We start from the raw sequence: 19,978 nt of genomic DNA, 5'->3' as shown, positions 1-19,978 counted from the left end.
GTGAAGCACAGGAACTGGTCCAGCGAAGCTGAGGATGCCCATCCCCGGAAGCATGAGAGACCAGGTTGGATGAGGCTCTGAGCAAGTCCTTGGCGCATGGCAGGGGGAGTAGAACTACATGGTCTTTAAAGTCCTTTCTAACCCAAAATATTCTGTGATTCCATAATTGAAAGAAAAAATTGGAAAATAATCTTAAATTGGAGCCTAGAATCTTCTTTATTTAGGTCAATGTCAAATACACATTAAAAATCTACATTGGCAATTGACTGGAAAAGAGACGTAATACTCTAAAGGGGTGGATGACTCAAAGTCTCTAATTCTTTCACTATTTGCATTTAAACTAGAAAATAGCATTAGTCTTTATTTTTACATGCTTCAAAGTACAGCAGGCACCTCATGAAAAGATTACAACTTTTTCTACACAAACAAAAATGTACACACTAAGTAGCAAACTGTATCCAAAAAAGTTCAGGAAATGTGATAAATAAGACTTATAAATATTTTCTATTTCTTTTCTTAGCTTGCTCCTGCACATTTGGCTCTTATTTTCCACAACTGAGTAAGTCCACAGAAAGACCATCAAGATGACACATGAGACAGAGGACTGTGCTTTTCGAATCTTAGAACAAGAAAGGTGAAGAGAGACCTTGCTACTGTCTGTAAGTATGAACTGTAGAGTTACAGAGACAGACTATTCTTGACAGTGAACAGCAAGAGGACAAGTGGCAAGAGACAAGTGCTGAATAGGAAATTCCATTTAGGTACAAGTAAACATATCATCTCCATAAAGATGATTCCAGCCCTGGAAAAGAGGTGCAGAGAAACCTTTTCTCTGAAGGTATTCAAACTTGCCTAGAGACTGTGTGTTCCAGTGGCCCCTTCCAACATAAATTCTAGTACAACTTTTTTTTTCTCCTTAGCCTACACTGAATTACTGTAGTATTGACCTCTTATTCAGTATTTAGTTAAACTAATTTTTAATCCTTTTGCCAAGTGCCTGTTTATCTTCTGCTGAAAACACCTCTTTAATATTTTACCAACCTGGGCTGATTTCACACCTTCAATCTTCCCTGAGACACTGTTCTGTATGTTAAGCTATACCCACAATATAGAGTCTATTACTGAAAATAGTCTTTCTGAATATTCTGGCATTACTCTGTACTGAACTCTGTCCTCTAATATTTGCAGAATCAGACTACTGCTTTGGCTAGTTTATTACTACTTCTAGTGTACTGCTCTATGTGCATCATATGTATGAGAGAATTTTTGTAACACATAAGATAACAGCAGGAGCAACAACTGTCCAGTTTACTTTTCTGCATATTGGTCATCCAAGTGTTGACAGCTCCAAAACAAACCTCACTTAGCTTCAAACATCCCCATTTTTCTACAGTGCATTTCAAATACTACTGAGTTCCAGGCTGCTGTTTTAATGTCTGTATCTGTGTTTATCAGGAAGTTCTCCTCAGTGCCACCAAGTGTGAACAGAGACAGATGCATGATCTCTTTAGTTACAGGTTACCCACTGAAAGTATTACCTCTGAGAATCATGAACAGAAAACTGATAACTTGGGAGCTTCTCTGTTTGTTTTCCATCTAAATGTGGAATGATGGTCTACCCACCATCACCTTTCTCAGACCTGTTAACCATTTGCGTGGATGTGCTACAGATCTACATGCATAAAATGTGTAAGTGGCCAACATTACCATTTCAGTGGCCAAACCTATCATTTCAGCACATCAGTTAGTGCTCACACACAAGTACAAACACAGAATAGTGTTTCCCTCCTTTTCAAGGGGAAATAGGCTAACAGTTTTTCATGAATACTTTTACATGTTTTACAGCAGAGTTCCCAGGGATCAATTCTTTTTAAAAGAAAACTGTTTGTTAATGCTACTCTACCACTGCACACACTCCTTAATTAATGACTAAAGATTAATGACTAATCTTTGTACTAAAATCTGTGCTACACATTTTCAAATTCTCAAACAAATTGTGTGTTACAAGATGGCAATAAACTGTTAGAGAGACTGTCAGCTTGACTTAACTTTTATTTATAAAACAATTTCAAAGTTCCAGATTCCAATAAAATACCTTTAAATAGTACAAACTTTTTTTCTTAAAGTGTCTTCAAGAAAACTTAATGAGAACTTTCTGCCCTCTTGCTGATATTTGCAGGAACTTTTTATATAGAGAACAAAATTAAATTACATGTTTCTTTGCCTACATACAATGAACAAATTGAAAGATGTAATTTTTACTTTTAGTACACTTATAATAATCTTAAGTGATACTAATTATCTACAGTATTTATATTTTCAAATACAATCTAGTGTACTTCATTGTTCTGTGAACTGCTTTCCTGAAATTACAGAATCATTTTTCATTATGAATATGCCCAGGGCAAAGATTAGCAAATTTTTTTGAAACAGAAAAGTTATCTCCCCAGGGTAGCCAATAGGAGATTTTGCAGAATACAGTTTTAATGATGGCAAGAAAGAAAATGAAGATTTACAGCAGTATAAACAGCAGCAGATTTTTCTGAAATGTCCTTCCATGATATCATCACAGATAAAAAGAGTGAGCAGGGAAAGTAATTCATTACCTACACTGGTTCTTATGCTTGTCTCAAACTTAAAAAAAAAAAAAAAAAACCAACAACACCAACCAACCCACCAAAAAAACCACAAAAAAAAGCAAAAAAGACACCACATTTTTAAAAATTCAATAACTTCATCATTTAATGTTTACCCTGAGTGTCATTGTATTTCTTAGCTGTTTAGATCCCAATATCAAAACATTGCAAAATGAAAAATGAAAAAACCTGGGCTTTCCCACAAACCTGGAGACTTAGGACAGTTCACCCCCTAACAGTTTCAGATAATCTTGACATTATTATTTTTTCACTATTCCACATACCTAAAAGCAAAACCAGGGCTAACATGCAGAAAATTGCATCTTCCACTCATTAGAGAGAGCAGCAGCACACATGAGGTCTGTTCACAGACTGATTGCACTGTAATACAGTGCTTATTACAGAATATTCTTTTCTTATTTCATAGCTTGTTAGGATGATTAATTCCCCTTTCTCAGTTTCTATCATCTTCCACTTCCCACAGCTGGCTATCAGTGCCACTAACTTCTCCACTCCAAGTCTTCAAGATAGCACTGAGGGGGGAACAGCCACTGCCTAGGTTAGGCCCCAGTGATGTGCAGATTAGCACATTAACACAAGCAGGAATTTAATTACCACCTAAATCAGAGGCCTACACCTGTCATGCAGATCTTGGAGAGAAATGAGCACCTTCATAGAAAACAAAGAGAACATTTTGGTTGCTTGGAATGTTTAATGAAGATGATCTAAATTACCTCACAGAAATGCATGAAGTTTCATATTTGCTATTTTTTTCTGGTTTTTGTCTACAGACTAAAGACTCTAATAAACAAAATACTCAGTCTCAGTGTATGGGATACATAATGATAAACACCTGTGTGAGACACAATATTTACTATACAAGGATTTTCTACTTGTTCTTTGCTCCTGTAGCTTTTATGTTCTTCAAGAAGTCACATTAAAAGACCACTCTTATAGTGGTCTTGGACTGCTTACTTTGGAGGGGAAAAAAAGCATCTAACCTTATGGCAAGTATCTGTCTCAAGACAAAATGCTGCATGAATAATAACCTCTTGTCAGCTCCCAGGTGGCTTACATTTGCCAATGAAATACCACCCTTCTTTGGGATCCAATGGCCAGTGAGTTTCATGTTCTGTTCCACTTACCAGGCCTGCTCTCTTCTTTCTCCAATTAAGTCCAAATCTCCCGATGAAAACTCTATCACTACACATCTTATCTGAGAGCCCTGATAAGTACTGCTTTCCTTTCAAACCTTTAACATCACTCTGACTTTGGGGTGGACACCCACAAGTTGCACTTGTCTCCCAAGAGTGGATAAGTGAATGTTAGTTTCCACGAGAAAAGCAGGGGGAAGAACAGACACCAAACACCAGTTTACACATTCTCCTCAGCCATCAAAATGGGCTATGAGGGAAACAGTCAAGACAGACTAATATACAAGACCAGAAATTAGTTCTGCTAGAATGCAGACTAACTACTGAAAAAATAATTGTAAAATAAACACAGAATCTGATTTATCAACAGGTACCTACATGTCACAGTTGAGACAGCCACAATACACAGAGTATCACCACCCAATATTAGAAAGCATCAGCCCACACAGAGCAACACCTCTTCAGCAAGCTTCAAGCAGCTGCCCTTTATTCCTCTTCAGTCCAACCTTTTAAACCCTTCATCTTACATGCCTTACACCTGTGTGCCCTCTGCACCCTTTGGTGATTGGTCAGCACACCTGGCACTCCATGTCTCACCACCTTCAATGCTGGTCACCCGTCCTGCACAGCTGTAGCCCACTGGGGATGAGGCTCGGCCACAGCCCCACTCCCAATTACCACAAACTGCGTGCCTACACCTACATGCCTTTTGAATGTGGTGTTACCCTTTCTACAGTTTCTTGATTACTCCAGACCACAACATTGTTTGCTATGGTTTCATCATAGTATTGTTTATATTTTTGAAACTTCTCTGTATTATTTCCTAAAGTAATGTCTCCCTCTTTCAAAACAATTTACACAGAAAGAATGAGGATAAAGAAGAGCTCCCACAGTGAAGAGGATTATCTCAAAATTACCTTTCCAATAAAATTTGCTCTTGATTGTACCCAGTAAGTAACACAGAAAATCCCTTTCTCTTTCCATGAAAAAAAAATACACTTTTATACATAAAAGGTTTCCTAAATATGAGCAGATTCTTTGTTGTCTACACAACTGCACTGTAATTGTGAAGGTGGGATCTATGAATGTGATGAATCATCCATCTTCCAAGCCTGCTTCCTGGCATGCCTCCAGGCACACATACTGCCAGGACTGTTTGCCAGCAGCATCTACTTCCACTGCAGCGAGCCCACTCTGGATTATGAGATGTGATACAACCTAAGCACAGTGACACTACATGAAAGGGATAGATCCGTACATGTGCTGATCCATGGGGAAAACAGTGACACAATAGCGGCTAAATCCTTCTTGCCCCAGAAGAGAGGTTCCTTTATACTTGGATTTCAGGACTCTGATGCAACAGCTGCTTAAAATGCAGAGAAAAGCATGATAGAGAAGCCCCATAAATTCAGAAAGACAGCATCACCAAGCATCCCATGGGAAACAAAAGGCTTCAAAAAGTGGGAGTTAATCAAAGCCTTACCTTCCTTGCACTGTGCACTTCTGCTCCACCCCGCTGGGTAAAACGACTGTGAAGTCCACCAGTCTGTTTATCATGTTCTCCTTCATGCTCACAAGGTTCTGATCAGAAATTACAGCTATCTCTGCAGGTGACTTGGGCTCACTGTGAATTCTACTTGCTGCAGAAGGTTGATTTGGTGGAGGAGGAGCACGAGCTTTCATTCTTTTCCTTGAGAAAGAAAGGCAAGAAGAAAATTAATAATTTCTTCCAAGAAAATCCAAACATGTTACTATGAAATATATGTTCTTTTGGCCATAATCTCAGACTGTTTTAAAAAAGTTCCTTTAATGCAAGTAATTTTTTTCTTCATCATTAACCTTTTCAGTGGAGTTGCACTTTTATTTTTACCTCCTCACTAAAAATACGCTAATTTTTTAATGATGCACTCACTCCTACTGTTTGCTTTCCATGCCCCAGGGGATGAATCAGTTCCATAATTAGGATATGATATAATCATTTTTCTGTCGAGTATGAAGCATACTCCTATGAAGTGAGAAACAGAAATGCTGGGTCCAGTCCAGACCTGACTCAAGAAAGAGTTGTATTTATGTACATGAATGTTTCCTCCAAGTCAGAATGGCAGCAGTGGAAGCAGGGTGAGGTTTCATTCAGCTATATTTGGGTTCCACAGTACTACTCTACTTGAAACATTGTCTCTTCCTCTGCTCTAAGTTAGTAGTATTAAATCTGGCTCATGGTACTTCATAGGGAAGCACCATGAAAAGGTCAACTGTGAATGATATCACTTCTTACCATGCAACACTAACACTACAGCTCTTTGAAAAGCACCCTGAAAGGAGCTCATTCTTCAGTAGCAGGCTATGCACCATGTGTGATATTCAGAAAAGCTGCATCAGCTTGCACCAAACAAGAACCATACTTCACAGAGATATAAACCCACCACAGACTTGAAGTTTACTTCTTTGGCAAGCTGCCAGACAGATAAGCAACATATGTGTGCTGTTAAACTTCTGAATAGCTGGCCTCATACCAAACACATGTCTAAGAGGATTAACTCTGATGATTAATACTCCAGTGACCTCTTCTGACTAGATTTACGCTTAGTTTAAGTCAGATTTTAGTGTAACAGATTGAAAAGGCAGTAAAATATTTACTCAGAAATTATTGGAGAGGCCTACAGCCCGCATTTTCTTAATCTGCCTGTTTTTAGAGTGCAGGAAGAGATTATGATTCTTCACACAATTTTTGCCCTGCAAACAACATGAATTGAGGTCCAGAAATGAAGAGTACAGAAAAAGCACTCTAACCCTTAAAAGCCGGAAAAGCTTAGTGGTCAAATCAGCCAAGGACAAAACCGTGTTTAGGGGAAAAAAAAAAAAAAAACAAAAACCCTGAACTAAAATGCCAAATCAAACTCTTCTTTAATAAGAGATAGCCTCTATTCTCACAGATAAAAAGGCTAAACATAGTTTGGATTATCACTGTAAGCTCCTGGCAGAAGAAAAAAGTAATAGCTTTATCACATAAACAAAAATATCCAAACCAACCCAAAAAAAAAAAAAAAAAAGTGTTCAGAGGCAATCCAAGCCCTCCATACTTTGTAATCAGTATTTGCATATTTGCATTTGATCAACAATCTCTGTGACATGTCTCAACTTGCAAAAATTCTTTACAATTCCTTGAAAATGCTAATTTCAGTGAGACCTTAGGAAGGCAGTGATAAATCAGCAGTGATGAAGATAATGCCTTTCCTTCCCCGTGTGCATAAAAAATAGCATTCTCTACAGATATGCAGGGCGAGGTACTGCCTTATTTACTAGTATAGAGAAATTTCTCTTTTATCAGAAATTTCCTTGAACACTCAGTTTTTATCCTATATACACTGAGTGAGGCATGAAGTCATCAGTCACTAACTTGCAGCTCCTATGCTCCTCCACAATGAGGTGATGTTAAGTTCTGACACAGAGCATTAACAAGTAATTAACTACCTTGACTCTCCATGAACTAAACTCTTAAATTATTTGTCTATTGAAGAAAAATAAAAGAAATTTGCATTCATTTTCTCCTCATATAAATATAAAGATCCCTTTATATTTAGCTACAGTTCTTATTTGTAAGCAGGTGGTGAGAGACATGGGAATTTTGCATACATCCAGATACATGGCAACACAGCCTTACAATCATGCAGTTTAAGAACTTCACATCAATTTTACAAATCATGTAATTCTTGCCCTTCATAATATCAACTACATCAACAGAAAAAGCTATAGAGCTACTATAAATGGTAACTTGTTTATTAAAACAAACTTTTATTTTTTGTTTTTGCAGCTTGTTCCATAATGTGCGAGCTAATTCCAACACATTGCATCTGACAAAGTACCAAATGGGGAAGAAAGAAAAGAAGCAGGTAAGTGTTCTGAGCCTGGCAGAACTAGTTGCAATTATGATTTAGCTTATAAATTCCAGATCTCACAGTGAAAAAAGGTAGAAGAAATAAAGCCATGGTAATAAAATTACCATGAAACTGAAATAGCTGAAGCCATAGACACTTGAAACTTCAGGGAAGAAATGAAGAAAGACTGAGTTTTGAAGCTAGTGAAGGAGTTGGAAGTAAATTGGGACTATGCTACACAAGGTGTCTGTTCCCTGGTGATAACATAAACCTGCCTGAGGTTTTCCATGGGAACAGACAAACAAGGTCAGACACCTTAATGAGACTGTGATTTTTATCTTTTTAATATATTTTTTAAAACTTTTTAAGTACTCGTCAGCCAATTCTGCAGTTACAGACCTTGTATAAAACTCCTGGAGGCTGGGGGTGAGAGGGGGGCAGTGTGTCAGCAAATCAGGCATCACATAAACAAAAGTATCAGCCATACATTGGCCAGAGATGTTCTCTTTAACTCCATATAACATCTAACAATGCGTATTCTTTTTGGCATTAAGCAGACAGGGCCTTTTAGACACTACAATCCTCCTTTTCTTTTGTGCAGAAAGGACAGGGCAGGTCTGTTTCCTTCAGAGACATCAGAGAAAGGAAAAGGGAAAACATTCCCACTGCAGTCTCTCTAACCTAGCAACAGTTCAGGTGACCTCATATGAACTTTTCCACAATAGTGACTTATACGTATTTTCACTGTGACTGCTTGAAATTCCTGTTTTTCAACATTTTCCAAATGACAGATCTCAAAATATTTCAGTAAAAGCAGATTCCTCTGCAGTTCACATTTGTGGAGTGATATGTCACATAGATTTGCATTTTATAGCAAACTTTCTGAAACATCTCTGTAGTAGAATGTAGCTCCATGAATCTCAGACTGAAAGCCACAGATTTATCTCTACCTTAGATCTGACATGAACAACTGCTTTTTCTGACAGGCTCCAGCAACTGCAGTCAGAAGGTGCCTAGAAGTCTGTTAATACTACTGAATGTGAGTGAGAAAAAGAATTAATCTTTCTCTGTCAGAGCAACAATGGTTATAGAGGACAATACCAATCACTCTGCAATAAAAGCCTTATTGTTACCCCACTAAAATAATGCACAAAGAAAGTGAGTGATTTAAAAGCATGGGAAGCAAGGGTACTTTCCATGGTATAACCACAACATGCTATATAAAAAAGTTGCATACCATTCTTCAGTGTGAGATAAATTCAACCTAAATTTAGTTCAACAGCTATCTTCTGTCCACAAACATCTTTCAATGTACTCACTACTGAGATACCTGTTAAGACACTGTACCAGGTCCTAGTCTGCAGAAGTTACAAGTGGAAACACTTCAGATCTATGGTCAGGTTTAACTCATGGTTACACAAATGCTTCCATCCAGTCCTTGAGACAGAGACAGTGAAAACAAGCAGCTGATTCTAATACACAAATGTACAGCGGCTTTTACTGAGGCTTGAACTATTTATTCTTACTTAACTGTAAATGGGAAAGAATACATATAGTCATGAAATAACTGGGCAGAATATATAAATCAACTACCAGCACTGTTCTCAGTAAAAGTACCAGGTTTCTCAAGATGGAAAAGGAAAAACAAGGAAACTGACCTGTTACGGTTGCAGCTACCACTGACTAATAAGATCAATGTTTCTGTAGTTCAGCACAGAAGAAATGCAAGAGAAATGAAAAGAAGTTTCATCAGATTATAAACTTCAAGACAAAGTAACACAAGCCCTTTGGACCTACAACCTATTAATATATAACTACCAAGTAACAGGATGTAACCTTGACTTTACAATCCTATCTGAGAAAAATGTGATCTATCTTATGAGCAGCAGTGGTCCTGGGACTACCATGCCCAGGGTAAGCTATGCAGAGATTGCCTTTCTTCAGATAAGGTCTAACACACACACACATACACACACAAAAAGAAAAAACTGAAAGTGAAACAGTGAAATGCTACCCATTTCCACCATTCCCAAAAAATAACGAAACCTCAGCCATCCCTTATCATAGCAGAACTATGGGAAACATTCTTTTTTTGTGAAATGGCCAACTAGCACAGTCTGGTCAAGTCAATTTGCAGTCTGGTCAAAAGGCTCAAACAGGTGCAAAGGATTTTTCTGTGACAATTATGTATACCTCATCTCATAATCAGGAGAAACAAACTGAGCATGCAAGTGCTCAGTGATGAGAAAATACACACACAACGTCTCTTGGGTGAAAACCAGGAAAAATGGGAATAAACATTCTTGATTTTCAGGTGATTGGACTCCTACAGTCTTTTGAGGGGAAGTCTGTGTACATAGGCAAGAAAAAAATACAGATGAGTACGTTCACTTGCTCCCTTTCCCCTGGAAACTTGCACAGAAAAGTCAGAAGCCTGGCCCTGAGGCACACACCTCATACTCCACCAAGAAGCAGCAGGGTAGAAGTCATTCATGCTCAGTGATCTAACTTGTGAAGGAGATATCTTTCAGAGAACATTTCGTTTTCATTCTTTGTTTGTTGCTTATGGCAAAGCAAAGAAAACCCAGATCACTGGCTAGGCACTTTATCAGGATAAACAGCAAGCTAAGTTTCCTCTTTGTAAATAAAATTCTTTCAGCTTCTGATGCAGCAGCTCAGAAAAATTGTAACGTACACAGCACAAATGTAAAGGAAATACAAACAGATCAGCAGCAAGATAAAGACACCTCAAGAATTCTGAAAATGGAAACCAAAAGTCAAACAAATCTCAGAGAGATTGAGAACAGACACCAGGAGAGCATGATAATGTCTGTAAGTACTAAAGAGGCACAAATTCATCCAGACACCCTTACAGCATAAACTAGAACTCCATTCCACTTTGCCATCTATAACATTTAAATTAACCAATTAAATTAAAAACAAAACAAAATTACCAAAGAACATTCTCAAGTTTATTTTGTCTATCACAGGCTAAATATATCCATTCATTACAATTATGTGCAACACAGGTAATGTAAACTTTTAAATGCCTCATACAGGTTATAGGTCTATAATGTCTTACTATTGAAAGTAACTTGTTTCTAAAATTATTTTAAAATATTTTGGTAAAATTAATTATATTACACCAATATTACACTTTCTAAAGAGCTGAAATCTTCAGCAGACTCTAAGATGGAATGAATTAGATTACTAGTGGATATGGCTCAGGCAACAACTGGGATTCTCTACTTAATTTTTTAAAATAAGTTGCTGCTTTGTTTTAGCAGTTTTTAGTCTGAATTCCATGACTACTATAGTATGTAATTATTTTATGCTTTTCTCTTTTCAAACATTAATTGGAATTTCATATTACTTGTAAAAGATCATTCCATTTTTAAGGTAGGATCACACTGACAGGCACAATGAAAATTATTTCCTTGTGGGCATGATAAAGTCACCCAAAATAGACAAGAAAAAATAATTTGTTTCTGGCAAAGAAATTAAAGTAATTTAATTATATTTTTGATCTTCCATTTGATTCTATTGGTGGGAAACCCTACAGCTTTATGTATTTTAAAAATAAAGTTTCTATGCCAGAAGAAAAGAAAAAGAAATAAAGACCAGAAGCAAATAGAATGAGCACATCTGTAGAAGAGGAAGCAGGGATGGAAGTATATAATGATGGTTGCCCAAGGGTGAAGTTAAAGCAAAATAAACAGAAGTCAAGGTGAGATGATACAGTTTAATGGAAGTAGTTCCTAATATTATCTCTCTAATTTCAAAAATTTCACCAATTTAATCAGTCAATCATTTAAAAGTGGTGGGCTGCAGTATCTCGGTCTTGGATGTGCCAGTGAATAACTGTTATAAAATTTGCTACCAGAGGCATCTCCCCATATATGACCCATTTCCTGAGAGGCTGAAATGTGTTCCAATGCACAGCAGAGATCTAGCCACTCTGGTCCTTGTGAAACATTGCACAGCTGCCAAAAAAAAGAAAACAGACTTCTGCCCAGCCAGAACTTGCACAGACTCTTGCACTGACACAATGTAGCTGAACTACTGAGGGCTCACCCTCTGACAGGAAGGTTAAATGATCTGTTAGCCTGTGGCTGGTATCCTCAAATGATCATGTTTTTATACATCACCCACACTTTTAATTAAGAATCATAGTGTACTATCTTCCAACAAAAGCCTAATTCTCCTTCCAGTCACTAAAGCATTCCCTCAAGATCTGGTACAGAGGAGCTGACATACCAATTTCATGACAGATTCATTTTTAGGGCCAGAAGAAGCCAGAAGCACTCTAATCTGACCTCCTGTAGTACATGGGCCATGCAGCGCTCCCCACTGCTACTTCAGAAAGCCCTCTCTTGGAGTGACAGCAGGAATGGACCTGTACATGGGGTGAGCTTTAACTGATCAAGGAATAACACTGGAGCCTACCAATGCTTTTACACTTAGCAACCACAGCCATGCCAGGGAGCCTAATAGATCTACCTGTATCAGTTCCCAAAACAAAGTAGAAGACAAGCCCTAATGAAAATATTTAAAAAGCAGCCAAATCCCCAGATTTGGGTACATGCCCACTGCAGTAATGAAAACACTGCCTGAATAAGCACTGTAAGGTCTGTATCACTAATAGCTGTATCATAGGACTTTGAGATACCACCCACACGTTCAGTGTGTGGCAAAGACCACACTACGAGCTGGTGCCATTCTGTACAACTCCACTGGGTTGCACATCAGTAAAGAGGAATGAAATGGGAGAGCAGTTAACATTATTTAATTATTTACCTAATCTGCTGAATCACATGCTGAAGAAAAACAGAAGTCTCCGGTGGTTAAAGGCAAGAAAGCACAGGTAAGTTCTAATTTGGAAAGATAAAATTCTGCAATCTAAAATGCAGTGATATCACGTCTCTCAGCCAGAGATATACAAATAGTTTTAACTCTTTAGCTTGGGAGATGTGATCCAAACAAAATGCCACCAAGAATTCATGCTGGAGGATGGATAAGAAGCTTCACCTTCAAAGGAATGTGGTCAAAAGCAAAGTTGAAAAATGGCACTCTAGATAGGGATGGCGAAGCCTTGCTCTTTTTACAATGACATTTGCCTGAAGAGAAGCTGCAGATGAACCAAAACATGAATACAGGCAATAAACATTTAGGCTTTAGGACTCAAATATGTTTAACCATCACCACTTCAGCTAAAACTCTCTGCCAGTTTCACACTGACCAAAATCAAAAGATTGCTGTTAAACGGACTTTCAGAGAAAACAGTAATGCAGTAGTGCAAAGCATTCAGTGAACAGTATCCCTACCAGTATTTTTGACTTCTTCCTTCATTATCCACAAACTCACAATGTTTTCTCCCCATTTATCAAGTATTTATCAATTAGTCTCATTCTCATTCCAAGTAACAATAATATCAAAATAAAGAAAACACTTAAGGAAAACATCCCATTGCTTGTGCTCAGCTAAACTATCATCCAGTTCCTTCATCTGTGACTAAATCAGACTGCTTTGCATGGTATGCTTCAATGGGAAATGAGAACCCTACAATTTTTATATTATTGATACATAAGCATAATGGCATTGGTTAGTTAAAAAACCAAACCAAAAAAACAAAATGCCAAAGCCATCCATGCTAACATCCCAAATGTACTAAAGAGAGAAAATCAGAATACTGATGCTTACGCTGTAAAATGCCCAAGCCCTGTTATCGTTCTATTCTCTGTGCTCTCAAATCATCACTGAGCCATTGAAGATGCACAGTTAAGCAGATAGCAGGCCACAACCATGCAGACAAGCCACTTGCACACTGAATTCTCTGCAGAGGGCAAATACTATGGCTGAAGTGCAAAAAACATAAGGTTAAAATCTCTGTCAAGACAACTAATGAGATTTCTCAGCATTATTCATGAGGTTATAGTCAGGTTCATTTTGGTTAACTGGATTCTTACTAACCATACTCACCTGTGGAAAACACTGTCATGAGACAAAGCAAGAGTATTTCCAAGCAGGCTGGAAGCTCTGCTGGCCTTCTGCATGTTGTGGGCAAATAGGCATCCTTCAGATGCACTCACTCTACTACCTGTCAGCTGTGGTTTTGTGAGGATGCCACAACCCCATGATGAGCTCTCTAGGTTTAGAAAGGTACCTTGCCAGTTGTAATAGGCTTTACTAACACACAATAGTCTTTATCATGTTTATTGACAGTGAATCATGTCAGCAATGAACAGATGATTTGTTTCTAGAGGGGTCAATGACTAAATGTATGGTTTCTCAAGCCTGAGGCTATCTCAGAAACACTTGTACTGCATGTTATCCCTGAAATGATAGGTGCTGTTCAGATTTCAGTGTGGTTGTCCTTTCTTAATCTCTTATCAACAATCACCTTCGATAAAAGTGTATTGCTTAGCAACACTGATTTATAAACTCTTCTGTAGAGACTTGCACTGTCAACTAATTTGTAAATTCAAGGTGCATTTGCAATGCGTTGTTGAGCAAAGGTATCGTATCCCAGATTGCACTCTATTTTTGTACCCACAGACTTTTAACCTCACTACCACTTACTGAGAGTTACTCTCTAGAGGCCTGAAGACCATAGATTAGTGCTCCTTGCAGTAAAGTGCTTGCCTTATTCCCACAGAAGATGGAATAGTTTTGAAAGAATCAAGGAAAAACAGTATATATCGTTAATGAAATTCTGATGTGATTTACTGTGCTGGCTAATTCTTAAGTTTTATAATATGCTTAGAAGGCAGTGGGCAATTCAGTGGAAAACCATTAACATTACTACAGAATATTATTCCTACCAATACTTGTCTCAACTAGAAACAGTGTCCCTCTGAGGTGCAGGTGGGGAAGAATTGTTTAGTATGATTACCTGCTTAAATAGGTACATGCTGGTGAACACTAACACCTGTTACTCTGAGCTGACACATCATCATTCCTCGTTCAGCGACAATGCTCTAGGAATACACCACTGAAGCTCATTTCATCTATTCACCCTGACACAAACAGATCCCACAAAACAGGCAGGCAATGGTCATTAAGGGAGACTTTTCAGAATTACACCTATGTTATTCCACCTACCTCCACTCAACTGGCTGCAAATGGTGACAAGATCACAGATACTTCAGAAAACCTTGACATACCAAAGAAAAGGACGCGGACAAAAGTTAAAGGCTCTGACCAGACTAAAGAGCATCCTGACACAGTTCCAAAGCACCCCTTGGACCCAAAAGGCTTTTCATAACATTAGAAGCATATACTTCTAGGCAGGAATTAAATTAATAAAGAGCAACTACCCCAATGTCTTTACAGGCTGCAGGCTAGAAGGTATCTCTGCTTCTGAAAACTGGAAAGTTTCTTCAGCTACAAGGATCCAGGCAGGAGATACACAAAACACAGCAGGCAGGACTACAAAAGCCATTTACTTTCCAGCTGCACTGCACTCTCCTAAAAGGGGAAGTGCCTCTGTGCTTCCTCTCAAGTTCACTTGCCCTTGGAGAAGCACTTGTGATGTTATCATGGCTGACCTTACATCAAATCTCCTGGGGCAGAAAAGGAAAGCTGTACCCAAGTCCAGTGCCCACTGTTCCCCATATATTCGAAAGTCCACATCTGCTGATATATTGGAAGATAAGCAAGATGACAACATGACAACTTTGGATTTCCTGATCTAGAAGACAAAAGGCATTAATCAAGGCATTAATCTACCCCCTTTTTTTTTTCCATCTACAATTATTCTGTAAATTCTAACTGGAGAAACATGACATACAAGAAATCAGCACCTGAACTACAGGGCTGATAAGCTTCTCTTTGGAGCTAGAAAAAAAATCCCCTAAAAGAACTAACAGTGCATTTTTTTGTGAGATATAGTTTACATTCACTCACACAAAAAAAAAAGAATCAGAGGTGCCAGGGCATTCCTTACCCTCCCTAATCATCTTAATTAGCATTTATAATTCGGTCTTAATAAATGCTCCATCACACAGCAAGGAATCACATGCAGCAGTATATTACATGAAGGTTAATGGGACAAAAATGCAATGTCAATGAGATAAAGAAATATCCAACTTTGACACAACAGTCTAAACTGCTGTCAGACCCAGTACTTCTCGGATGCCACACATGCTTTTATCAGGAAATCTCACAGCTTCAGCTGACTTTCTGTGTACTTTTCTGGTGCTGATTTGGTTAATTAAATTTCGCATTAGAACCACAAGTATTTTAGTTTCATTTTTATTATATTCTCTTCTTTCGAAATGACACAGGAATCAAGTACTTCTGGGTTTAAACTAAAATCCAAGTATTTTGGTTTATTAAGAGCATATCATAAATTTAAGTAAGAAACCCCACTCCGATTCTACTATGCAGGTGAGAGACCTACATTAATATAGAAACCGGAAAGTCTGACCAAAAAGACTACTGCAGATGTTAGCACACTTACAACACCAAACAGGAGAACTCTGAAGTGTGATCCTAACTTATCAAGTAAGAAAATAAGTGTTTTAATGATTTTATATGTCAGTAAACTAATTTTTTGGTTAATTTCCATTTAAAATTCTGTTTAATGTATCCTGTAGGCATATGCATTACTTAATGGATTTTAAATCTCTCAAAACCAAAAATTATATAGGCCTCATGCAGTGCAAACTAGAGCACATTATGAAGAAAATCTTGATAAATCAGGCATGTTAACACACCCAGACAGTATCAAATGAGAGAGGAAGGAGCCAAGTACCCTCCCTCTTTATCACACACATTCAAATCAGGGATGATTATTTGTGGTCATTTTACTGATGTGTGGCACTGGCTCAGGACACAGGAAACAGGCAGGAATCAGGACCATTATGGACTTTACAGAGTAAAACCAAGACTTTCCTGTCAGCAGACTGGAATCTACAGGAATGGTGTTACATGTTATCCATGAGAAAACATCACCAAGAAACTGAAGGCATCTGCTGCTGAGAAGCTTTAAATGCTGCTCAAGAGATAAATCAATGCAAACATGCTTGAGGCTGCCCTGTAACTACTGATGGGGCATCACAGCAGTGATTGCAAGATTTTGTAGACATGTCTGAGCCAGCTGCACACTCAGCAGAGCCTACAACACCCACACAGGAAGAAACAGGATATATTAGACTACCTTATAACATGAACTGCCACAGTTATACTAGAAGTGGCAAGAAGCACAAATACTTCAAATGCAAGCAACAAAAAATGGTGATTTAGAACTGGACTTTTTAACCAAAAGACTTCCATCTTCTTGTCAAAACCAAAGAAACAGCAGCATTAATGACATCCAATTTCCTCCACGTTCCTTATCTTGTCTGAACTACTTTTCATATCGAAAAGGGTGACAAGTCTCACAAGCTCTTTTCAGTGCTGGAGCACTTAATGACTGTCTTCAACTCTGGACCTTATCCTGAAGCTTTCACCTCACTGGTTACAAGGCCTCTTCTCCCTACCAGCCACCAACTTACCAGACACTTATGAAAAGCTAGTACATTAGCTTTTTCTTTATCTCTTGTCAATTAAACTGAAATCACACTAACCAATGAAAAAAACAATTATTAAAAAAATACAGGCCAAAAGTATCATGAAATAAACTTCATCTTATATTTACCACTTCATGGTCACACAAGCTGTTGGCAGACTCTGCTGAAATAAGGGTGTCTGTCCCATCTGAAAGCCCCTACCTGGCAACAGTGAATGAAAATATGAGTTTGGAAGTGTTTGACTACAGAGTTTCCTCCTCACAACTGATGAAAACCAGAACAAAGATATCCTGGACTCACTTAAGTCAGTAGGACTTTTGCCACTGATGTTGCAGAAAGTCAAGTTTTCATTCTGGCAGAACCTCAGCAGAGCTCAGTTTCACCTCTGTGCTGACAGCCCCTCTTGCTGGCTCCCCCAGTGAGAATGCAACTTCCAGGTACCAGAAGAATGTGGAGTATCAGCAGCATGGCACCTCGAGAAGCTGTGGGAAGTGGAGAGCAACTACATGGTACTGCCCTGGGCATCCAACCAGCTGCCTTTTAGCTATGCAAAGGCACAGTTCTCTTAGATGCTCTTACTATGTCTTACAGAAAACCAGAAGAATACAACTAAGGTGTTAAAAAAATAAAAGGGGAGAAAGGAAAAAAAGATCAATTAAAAAAGCAAGCAAGGCTATCTTCATGTGTTACCACCCTGACTTTTTACCATTTCCGATTCTAAAATGAGTCAGAGAGGTCAAGGGAATCTGAGGACACCAGATAAAGTCAGACCTGCCACACCACAATTTCTCTGGTCACCTCCTCTGAAATAGGAAGGCCAGTGGCATAGTGATAATTGGTGAAATTACCAGCATAGAGAGAGCACTCCCTGAGCCAGCGCCTAACAGTTGCTCACTTGACACATGTTGGCACTCTGCTTCCCAAAGAGAGATGAGAGCACTCAACTGTTAGCAAGCAGACCTAGCATCCCCCCTCTTGCTTATTTGACTTCCCAGACAGGAAAATCCTGAATGCAGTTTACAGAGCCATGTTCCTCCAAATAAATCTCTTCTGAGCCCAACATAAACTGCAAAGCAACAAGCAAAGCAACAAGGCAGGAGAAACCCAGCATTACATCTACCAAAACAAAGGTTAAGGGGCTTGTCTCCCTTGTGTTCTAATTCTAGCCCCGAAGAAACAACAGTGGTGCAATCCAAGTTATTCCTGCAAGCTCAACTGACCCCTGTACTTCAGGATAAATGCTGCTGAATTAGCATGGGCTACTCAACAGTGTGGGAAGGAAGGGTGCACTCTCCTGCCAGGAACCCAAAAGCATTTCCACAGCCACAGCTGCTGCACATCATAATTGACAAAAGCACAGGCCTGCTTCACACCTTCACATGACATACAGCACGTATATATATGCGTTATCATGCATACATAGATGATGTAGAGAGAATGCTATCAGGCTATATGCCATCATTTCTGTTTCTGAGTCAGTAATATATGAAAAGAAGGACTAAACAATATACAAATGATATTCACTGTTTAGATTTAGCTGCTTCTGTACAGCATTGCTTTATCTTCTATCAACTTCTTCTACAACAATATGAATAAAGAAATTATTATGGACATCTACTAACACAGGCACAAGCAGATCCTGTCAATCACTCTTTGTTGCTCTAAAAAAGGATGCCACCAAATGCTGACTTCAAAGCAAGTACATTTCCAACTCTGATTGCAGTTGCCCCAGGCCTCCTAGCAAGCTAAATTCAATCTCACAGCATCTGGGAACAGATCAGCCAGTGAAAGATGAATGTGTGTAGGAAACTGCTTGACCAAATATTTTTTCCCCACCCTGAGTAGGGGGTGACAAAATTATATGACAGAAATATTAGCATGCAATAATGGAGGACATGAGAGATTGTAACCACTTGTAAATCATCACTACCCATGTTCAGAGCCAGAGAAAAAGACACAGAAGCATTCATGCACCCAAACATGGAGGCATTTGTGCACCATGATCTTAAGCTGCGCCAGGGGAAGTTCAGGCTACACAATAGAAAAAAATTCTTCACACAAAGAGAAAAAAATTCTTCAAACAAAAAATTCTTCACATAAAGAGAAGCCCATTCCAATGCCTGAGCATTGGAATGGGCTGTCCAGGGAGGTGGTGGAGTCATCATCCCTGGAGGTATTTAAAAAAAGACTAGATGTGGCACTCAGTGCCATGGTTTAGTTGATAAGGTGGTGTCAGGCCTTAGGTTGGACTTGATGATCTCTAAAGTCTTTTCCAGCCTAGCTCATTCTGTCATTCTGATAGTGTCATTTGCTGGCTATAATGTAAATATTACATCCTCACAAGAGGATGCACTAGATTTGACAGAGCAGTTGGTCTGTTAAATCCAGAAGCACGGTAACACTGAAGGTTTTGCTTGGCATGCAAGTGTCAAAAACCATGCCCGCTGATATCAAAAATCACATATCCTTTGCGCTTACTATGAAGCAGCAAAGGAATGCCCAGAAGCAGATACCTCCTGACATATGCTTGACATCAGCAGCAAAAGTCCACCTTGAGTGAATCAAACACTTCCATGTACTCAAGCCATGCATACAGGCATTAACCAAAGTATTATTTGCACCTAGCCCCATTTCCCTGTTAACATCTAAAGACTTACTAATGCATCAACCTTATTCAAATTATCCTGACCATGCTGTTGTTAAAAGCAAGCTATGCTTTATCACATGTGTCCTTGACCATAGGATTAAGTCCAGAAAGACAGCGCAGGAAGAGTAAGAATTTCATTTCACTACTGCTTCTT

The 19,978-nt window shown here is 38.6% G+C and overlaps 1 protein-coding gene across 2 annotated transcripts in view; it reads right to left on the bottom strand.

Annotated features, from left to right (window-relative positions):
- COBL (cordon-bleu WH2 repeat protein) overlaps window positions 1–19,978 on the bottom strand; it is a 113,528-nt gene that overhangs the window by 66,138 nt on the left and 27,412 nt on the right. For both annotated transcript variants that reach the window (XM_068195846.1, XM_068195855.1), the window contains exon 2: window positions 5,274–5,480. In XM_068195846.1, coding sequence (XP_068051947.1) covers window positions 5,274–5,480 — 207 coding nt within the window. The remainder of the gene's footprint in view (window positions 1–5,273; window positions 5,481–19,978) is intronic.

The sequence above is a fragment of the Anomalospiza imberbis genome, chromosome 1 (genome assembly GCF_031753505.1).
Source record: "Anomalospiza imberbis isolate Cuckoo-Finch-1a 21T00152 chromosome 1, ASM3175350v1, whole genome shotgun sequence".
In the NCBI taxonomy this organism is placed as follows: domain Eukaryota; kingdom Metazoa; phylum Chordata; class Aves; order Passeriformes; family Viduidae; genus Anomalospiza; species Anomalospiza imberbis.
The sequence above is the reverse complement of the archived record's forward strand: the minus strand, read 5'-3'. Positions and strand labels throughout refer to the sequence as shown.